The sequence below is a fragment of the Lynx rufus genome, unplaced genomic scaffold, assembly GCF_022079265.1.
Source record: "Lynx rufus isolate CCGP_SWC_20201006 ecotype Redwood Valley unplaced genomic scaffold, mLynRuf1.p SCAF_7, whole genome shotgun sequence".
Classification (NCBI taxonomy): domain Eukaryota; kingdom Metazoa; phylum Chordata; class Mammalia; order Carnivora; family Felidae; genus Lynx; species Lynx rufus.
In genome coordinates, this window is record NW_025814889.1 from 81,665,935 (window position 1) to 81,675,530 (window position 9,596).

Genomic DNA, 9,596 nt, shown 5'->3' on the forward strand with positions numbered 1-9,596 from the left:
TAAACTTTTTTAATTTTTATACAATGTGTGTAGGAAATAGTTGGTGTCTGTAACTCTGAAGTTGGATGAACCATGAGATCATGACCTGAGCCGAAGTTGGCCGCTTAACGGATTGACCATCCAGGTGCCCCTAAAACATGTTATTATTAAAAAGGCATATGCATAAATAAAAACATATAAGGACAAATAAAAGTTGCTCCCAGTTATATGTAGAAATATTTATAGGAAAATTCTAAGAAAAAATGAGATTTATTGTCAAAATCATGTTAATAAGATAGACATATATAAATGAAAAGATTGTTTTTCCTGGACATTTCTTTTACATTCACATAATTATGAAGCAGTCTATTATATATTATTCTTCATTTACACAAATTATTCCAATGGCAACAACTATAGGAATGTATCCAAACCCCCTATATCAGAATGTTACCTCATCAAACCATTCCTCATCCAAATTCAGAGTTATACACACCAACTACAAACTTTGGAAATAATCAGATAAATTTCATTTTGGCAAAAAGGAACTATACAAGTTCATAAAGAGAGAATATCTCTCAGGTATGGTCATCTCTAAGCTGATCTGTTATATAACTTTATTGTTTCATGCAGGAAAAAAAAATACCTGCTCGTAGATCAGATTATGAAAAAACTGTCTTTCTTTGTTGTCGGCATGTTTAAAAACTCACCTTGTAATAACATTACAGTTTAGTAAGCTTAGTTTAACTATTTTTATTTGTGTAGTTTTGATAAGACACATAAAATTAGGGAAATAGCAATCAATAATGGAGACAGAGTTCATTTGGAATGGATTGACAGATGAAACTTCACTGCAAATTGTTATTTTTCCCTTTTGATTTCTAAGGTACAATGTTGAACATGATGTATAATGTATAATCCCTACTTAAATATTTTAATGTATTTCTTCAGCCAAAATTTCTCCCTTTTTGGAAATCTCATTCACACTGATTTATATTTCTAAATTCCTGATAATTCCCATGATTGAAGACTAAACATTTTCCTAGAGTGTTGGTACAACTCGATTATTTTTTTCTTCATCTTTTTGGAAGCTTCAGAATCGTATGTTCATATGTCCTATCACTAATTTGCTGTAGTCTGCAGCCCACTGCATCACCTGGTGATTATGCCCAGCAAAATATGCTACCAACTTGTATCAACTTGTACTTAGTTCATGGGACCTGGATTAATCTCTTGTATACTTGAGACACAGATTGAAGTTCATTTGATAGTATTTGGATATCCAACTGTTTCAGCAGTAATTGCTGAATACTATCCTGTATCCACTGAATTACTAAAGAAGAATTATCTGAGACAGAAAACAGAAAACAATAGCAAAAACCAATGAAGACAAAAGTCAAATCTTTAGAAGATAAATATAATTGATATATCTCTAGTTAGATTCATCAGGGAAAAGTAGAAGGTACAAATTACTGATTTTAACATAAGATGACTTCAGTACTGATCCTATGGACTTTGAAAGAATAATGAACAAGTTTATGGCAAAAGTAGATCATTTATATGAAATGGATAAAATCCTTATAAAACATAAACTTCCAAAGCACCCAGAAAAAGTTTATAAATGGAGTACTATATAACTATTAAAGTAAATGATTTGTAGTTAGAAATGTTCCCAAACGCAAAAACAACCTAGGTTTAGATGGCTTCACTTTTGAATTCTACCAAAAATTTATAAAAATATCAACTATACACACAGTCTTCAAAAAATTGAAGAGGAAGGAATACTCAATTCATTCTTAAGCCATCATTACCATTACACAAAAACAAAGGCAAGGAATTAAAAGAAAAATAAATTCAAAAAATATTGCTTATGATTAGAGATACAGAAATTTGAAAATAACATATAAATATTCAATCCAATAACATACAAAAAATGATAGTATAACATGACCAAGTAGGGTTATTTTTTAAATGCATTGTTCATTTAACATTAAAAAACATACCAATATAATCTTTAACATATATATACCTAACAATAAAGCACCAAACACTGCAAAGAAAAAATAATAGAATTGTGAAGAGAAATAGATGAACCCACTATTATAGTTAGAAACTTCAGCAACTCGGGGCGCCTGGGTGGCTGGTTAAGCGTCCGACTTCAGCTCAGGTCATGATCTCACGGTCCGTGAGTTCAAGCCCCGCGTCGGGCTCTGTGCTGACAGCTCAGAGCCTGGAGCCTGTTTCAGATTCTGTGTCTCCCTCTCTCTCTGCCCCTCCCCTGTTCATGCTCTGTCTCTCTCTGTCTCAAAAATAAATAAAGGTTTCAAAAAAAAAAAAAAAAACTTCAGCAACTCTATCCAAAATGGACAGATCCACCAAGCATAAAATCAGTAAGGACATAGTTAAACTCAACAACACCATCAATCAGCTGTATATAATTGACATCCATAGACTATTTTAACCAACAACAGCTAAATACCTTTTCTTCTCAAATTCACCAAGACAGATCACATTCTGGGCCATTAACTACACTTTAAAAATTTTGAAGAATACAAATGATACAATAACTGCTCTCAAACCACAATGGCATTAAATTAGAAATCTATAAAAAGAATGACTGAGAAATCCTAAATTATGTGAAGATTAAATAACACTTCTAAATAATACATGGATCAAAGAAGAAATCTCAAGAGAAATTTAAAATTTTTTAACTAAATGAAAGTGAAATAACACCTTGTTAAAGTTTGTGGGATACGGTGAAAGCAGTGCTTAGAGGGAAATTTATAGCATTAAGTGAATCTATGAGGAAAGAAGAAAAATCTATAATCAGTTATCTAAGTTTCCATAATATGACATGGACATTAAAAGGATAATAAGGAAACACTATGAACAATTCTATGATCATAAATTTGATAACCTAAATGAAAGTGACCATTCCTTGAAAAAAAGGATTTGCCAAAATTCACACAAGAATAATCTGAAAAGGCTTATACCTATTAAAAACTCACTTAATAATTAATTATCTTCTGGGGCGCCTGGGTGGCTCAGTCGGTTAAGCGTCCGACTTCAGCTCAGGTCACGATCTCCCGGTCCGTGAGTTCGAGCCCCTTGTCGGGCTCTGGGTTGACGGCTCAGAGCCTGGAGCCTGCTTCCGATTCTGTGTCTCCCTCTCCCTCTGCCCCTCCCCCGTTCATGCTCTGTCTCTCTCTGTCTCAAAAATAAATAAATTTTTAAAAAAATAATAATTATCTTCTAAAACAGAAAGCATCAGGCATTACATGTTCATAGTTCATCAGACAAAATACTGTTAAGGTATCACCCAAAACAATTTACAGATTTAAATCAACCTCTATCAAATTCAGTAGCATTATTTTTTTTCAAAAATGGAAAACTTGATTCTCAAATTCAAACAGAATTACAAGGAAACTTGAATACCTAAAACCATCCTGAAAAAGAAGAAAAAAGTGGGGACACTCACACTTCCCAACATCAAAGCATACCACAAAGCTACAGTAATCAAAAAAAAGTGTGATATTGACATGAAGACAGATATATAGAAACATGGAATAAAATGAGTCCAGAAATAAGTCTATGCACCTATCACTAATTTTTCACTAGGCTAACCAAGATCATTCAATGGAGAAAGAATAGCCTTTTCAACAAAGAGTGCTGGGATAACTAGATAATCACAGGTAGAAGAATAAAATTAAACACCTGACCCACATACTACAAAATTATCTCAAAGTATATCTATTACCTAGATGTAAAAGCAAAACTATCCAACTCTTTTAAAAAGAGTGTATATATATTCATGACCTTGGATTTGGATTTGGAAATGAATTTTTAGATATGGCATAAGCAACAAAAGGATTAAATTTGGCTTCATCAAAATTAAATACTTTTTGTTCAGCTAAGGATATTACCAAGAAAGTGAAAATAAAACTTACAAAAAAGGGAGAAAATTGTATAAGGTTCTAAAATATATGAATCCAGAATATATGGAAAACTATTTCAAATCAGAAACAACATAAAGAACTAACCCAATCAGAAATGTGCAAGGATTTGAATACAAATTCTTTGAAATGGCCAATGAACACATACAATGATGCTCAACATCATTAGTCATTATGGAAATGCAAATAAAAACCATGAGATACCACTTCAAACCCACTAGAATGTCTATAGTTTTTTTTTTTTTTTTTAATGTGGATGTGGAGTAATTGGAACCCTTTTGCATTGTTAGTGGGAATGTAAAATTGTGTAGTTTGGCACAGTGTGTGGGCTAGAGATGTTTAGGTCAAGTTTGTGTTATTTCCATAGGTAGAGTCCACTGAAATCTGACTTCTAGAATAGCAAAGTCTATTACAAAGAGTAATAAACAGAAATATAGGTTTTTTTGTGTATTTCTCTTTGTTTTTTTTGGGGGGGGTTTTTTGTTTTTTTTTTTATATATATGAAATTTATTGACAAATTGGTTTCCATACAACACCCAGTGCTCATCCCAAAAGGTGCCCTCCTCAATACCCATCACCCACCCTCCCCTCCCTCCCACCCCCCATCAACCCTCAGTTTGTTCTCAGTTTTTAACAGTCTCTTATGCTTTGGCTCTCTCCCACTCTAACGTCTTTTTTTTTTTTTTTCCTTCCCCTCCCCCATGGGTTCCTGTTAAGTTGTGTATTTCTCTTTGTGTTTATTTTTATGTGACTCTATTAATGCTATGGGTTATCCTTTAGGAAAGCCTAGATTAAAAAAAAATTCAGAGACTTTCATAGAATTAGTGAAATTTTGAGTAGATATTATATGAATGAAATTTTAGAGGCTGTTAACTGCTGACTTATGATACTGAAGGAAGTTGGATGTCAGTAGCAACGTGTTTATGAGGATATTAAGATAGTAGGTATCTCTATAGTCTTTCCTCTTTAATTCTCCTTTTTCCCTCCTCCTCTCCTCCTGCTCCTTCTTCTTCATAAAAGTCAGCTGTGAGAAACCACACAACAGTGACAGCCTTTATTCTTCTTGGACTGACCAATGATCCACAATTGCAGGTGGTCATGTTTCTTTTCTCTCTGTTTTAAATCTACATTTGGGTGTCAGGGAATCTAATAATCACCCTCACCGTACTGGACTTTCATCCAAAGACACCCATGTATTTCTTCCTCCAAAACTTCTCATTTTTAGAAATCTCATTCACAACTACCTGCATCCCCAAATTTCTTGTCAGTATGGCGGCAACTGATAATGAAGTAGGGAAGCTGAAGGGTATCCATGTTAGAAAGGCTCCATCTCTCCTGGTTTGCTGCTAGGCCCCATTTACTCATGTTTCATATTTTACTTCTGAATAAGGCAACGAAGCTATGTTCCCATTTCAAGAAGGGAGCAAGAAAGTTAATCATTATCTGAGTTTTGTCCTAGGCCCAAACACCTGTTAACACCTAACAAGAGCCAAATTCAAACATGTTCCAGGACATTAGCTTCAAACAAACCTCAGTTGACACTGGCATCGATACCCCTAACTTTGGTAATTTATGGAATAACATTTATTGTTCACCTGGCATTTGCTTTTCTCTGGATTCCTGAATGAACGCATACTCTAGACCTTCTTCTAATATAAACCCCTAGCGCCCCCCCCCAAAAATAACAAATTGACTCATTCTCCTTTCCTTTCCAAGTCTCCCAGACACTCCATCTGCTATTCTTTGTGTGTCATTCACGCTATCCAATAAACTCTGTTGCTACTTTCCCTGGCTTGCATTTGATTTCTACCCTGAGGGAAGCCAAGGACCCTCTTGGCTGGTCCTGTAGGACCCTCCTCTGGAGTCTGCCTATATTGATATGATCATTTCTTACAACAGTTGTGCAGAACAGCTATTTTATACTCGCTTGGGTTCAATACAACTTTTTCTCCTGTTTCCTTAGGCAAATGTTTGTCTTTGGACTAGTACTTCATGTACTCTGGGCAGACTTCCTTAAAGATCTCTGTAGTTAAACTATTTCAATAATGTGACCCTTATTAGTGAATGAAAGGATTCAGATAAGGTTACTCTCTTAATGATCTAAACAATAACCTTGTTTTCTGAGGGGTTGAAATTCCTAATTATAAAGCTTTCAGAAGAAATGGAAAATAGAATGATAAGAGTAGATCATTGGAAAAATATTTTTAATAGTCTTAGGAGATTCTTAGAATCATTACATGAAAGTAATAGTAATCATACTTTTAGTAGTAAATAAAAAAATAGTTTGCAAATGTGTAAGTCAAATGAGAATTTCCTGTTGCCTGTGAATTGCTAGTAAAGGACCAAAACCAAAGTTTTCTTGTATATCAGATTCTAAAAACAGCCACCAACAATTAGGGTCAGATGCATTTACACAGGGTTTATAAACAGATGGAAGTATTAACCTGATTACCATGAAACAAAAGGAATGAGATAGATGAAAGATATGGTTCTATCACCTCCCTAAATCAACAGTAAGGGACGGAACACCTACACAAAGGAAATGTATCCTTCCTGGCTGGAAGTTTGCTGATTTTTTTAATATTAAGAGATACACTATTGTTGCCAAAGGGAAAGAATCTGTGCATTATTTCCTCAGGTCAGAATTCACTAACATAGTTTTGCTAGGTAGAAAAGAAACTGGAATTGACAGAAATATTTTGGCAAATAAACCTTATATCAGGTAACAACACTCTGTTATTATCAAACACACTGAACTTATTTCATAACAATTTTAGAAAACAGATGGATAACATAGCATATATTGGTTGTATTCCAGACATAGGGATGGTAGGGACAGGAATGATAACCTTAAATTATATTTATAAGACTACCAAAGTGATTCTTACACAAAACCTTTCAAAATTACTGATATACCAGGCTTAAGTCCAAAATATAATTTTAGCATACAGGTCCCTCTAACTTCTCTAGACTTGTTACCTCTACCTTTATAACAGTATATTAAGCACTTGTTGGACCACATTCTTGAATTGTTCAAAATAAGCAATATCTTTTACTGAGTGCTAAATAGTTCTAATAGCATATATTTAATGAACTATGAGCTGTGGATTAAATTTCTCCTATTTTATATATGGAAATTATTAGGCACAAAATTTTTATGTATTCTTTGCAGTATTCTACATTGTGTATGTAAGGAAACATTTACTGAACCCAGGCTGAATATCTCACAAATCCTGTTTGAAATATTAGATATACCAATTCTCCAAATGCATGTAGTTATCTAATACCTCCATGTTATCTGCATATATTTGTACCTCATTCATGTTTCTGTGTATTTTTAGTCTCAACATAATTATTACTTTCTCCTAAAAGGCCTCCCAGATCTCCAAAATTACTTAGAAGCCATACGATATGCTGTAAAGTATTTTAATATTCTTTTATTACAACACTAATTATACACTGTATAGCAATATTGGAGTTTTGTGTTTGTCTCCATTAAGCAATGCAAGCTTCTTAGAGGTAAGGACTGAGCCCCTTGCAATGCCTGAAATAAGGGAGATACACAATATGTGTTTAACTACCAAATGACATATAACAAGTTACACTTATAAAAGACATACTTTATTTAAAGTATGGTTTCTAGAGGCTAATATATAACAAATAAATGTTACTTAAAGCTTGTATTACAGACTTGAGGGAATAAGTTATTGTAGCAGGGTGCTTTCATTAGGAAGAATAAGATGTATTGGTGGCACTGAGCTGCAAGATTCTTCAAGAGACTGTCCTATATGAGTGGTGCCTGGGTGTCTCAGTTGGTTATGTGTCAAATTCTTGATTTCTGCTCAGGTCATTAATCTCATGATTTGTGAGTTCAAGCCCTGTGAGGGCTCTGCACTAACAGTGCAGAGCCTTCTTGGGATTTTTCTCTCTCCCTCTCTCTCTGCCCTTCCCCTTCTTGCTCTCTCTCAAAAAATAAGTAAACTTAAAAAAAAATTAAAGGCGAAACAAAGAGAATGTCCTATATAATAAGTAATGAGGTAGAAAAACATGTCACAAGAAGTGAATGAAACATTTTTTTTGTTTTTCTAAGATTATGATTTGTAGCATTTATTACAATTGTTTTTATGAAAAGCACCTTTTGTAACATATCCCAGAAGACTTCTTTTACCTGCTGGTTCCTTAGGGTATAAATGAAGGGATTTAGTAAAGGGGCAACTGAGGTATACAGCAAAGCTACACCTTTGGATAAAGTCACTCTTTCTTTGGCAGATGGTTTAATATACATAAAGATGCAACTCCCATAAGTCATGGAGACAACAATCATATGGGAAGTATAGGTGGAAAAAGCTTTGGTCCTTTGCTGTGCTGAAGGGAATTTAATAATGGTCTTAATAATGCAAGTGTAAGACAGAATCACCAACACCAATGTGATCATAAGTGTCACAACAGCAAAGATAAAAGACACCAATTCTAGGACATGTGTATCTGTGCAGGATATCTGCAGGATAGGAGGAGTTTCACACATAAAGTGATCAATTATTTTGGAAGCACAAAAATCCAGCTTGAGTCCCATGACCAATGGTGGAAAGATGATTAGGAATCCAGTTACCCAAGAGGAAAGTACAAGTTGATAGCACACTTTGCTGTTCATAATGATTGGGTAATGCAAGGGTTTACAGATGGCAACATAGCGGTTGTAGGACATAGCAGCCAAGGTAAAACTCCATAACTCCCAGTAAAAGAATAAAAAATAATTGAGCTGCACAATTGTTATATGAGATGGTTTTTTCTCTAGCCACAATGGTTATCAAGTATCTGGGAATACATACTGTTGTGAATATGATTTCCAAAAATGAGAAATTATGGAGAAAAAAATACATTGGTGGCTTGAGGCGAGGATCTAGCAGGGTAAGGAGGATAATGATTAAGTTCCCCAACAAGCTCAATATGTAATTAAGAAATAGAAAGATGAAAACCACAATTTGCAATTGTGGGTCATCTGTCAGTCCTTGGAGAATGAAATCTATTTCCATCGATTGGTTTTTCATTTCTCTTTTATGAGACTTATCAAATGTACATAAGAAGACAAATCAACCTATATATATATATATATATAAATCTATATATAAATACATAAAACATAAATATATAAATTAGCCTAAGTGTATATAAATTAACTTAAATATATATATGTTAACATAAATAAACTAAATATATATACTAAATCTATAGTTTAACTAAATATATATAAATTAACTAAATATTTATGTTTACCCAAAGCAGAAAAAAGTATATATTCTTTACCAATTTGCAAATGATTTCTCCAGTCTGAAATTGGAGATGCCACATAATTACATGCTACAGTCAATTCTAAATTCTTTCCCATCCATTAGTTCTCCTTATTATATTTCTCACAATTTTTCTCTGGAACTTGGATATTTTCTTTGGTTAATACACATTTTTTTTTTTTAAAGCATCGAAGTACTTTTATTTTTTTTTTTTTTAGAATCATAGCATTTTATTTATTTATTTTTTTTTATATATATGAAATTTATTGACAAATTGGTTTCCATACAACACCCAGTGCTCATCCCAAAAGGTGCCCTCCTCAATACCCATCACCCACCCTCCTCTCCCTCCCACCCCCCATCAACCCTCAGTTTG

At 33.6% G+C, this 9,596-nt stretch overlaps 1 protein-coding gene across 1 annotated transcript; it reads right to left on the reverse strand.

The window, feature by feature from the left end:
• Nucleotides 1-1,411: 1,411 nt before the first annotated feature.
• Nucleotides 1,412-8,980, reverse strand: LOC124501926 (olfactory receptor 6C6-like). The gene is given in 3 exon segments (XM_047066372.1): nt 1,412-1,492; nt 8,068-8,647; nt 8,649-8,980. Coding segments are annotated over 3 exon segments (993 nt in total).
• Nucleotides 8,981-9,596: the final 616 nt, after the last annotated feature.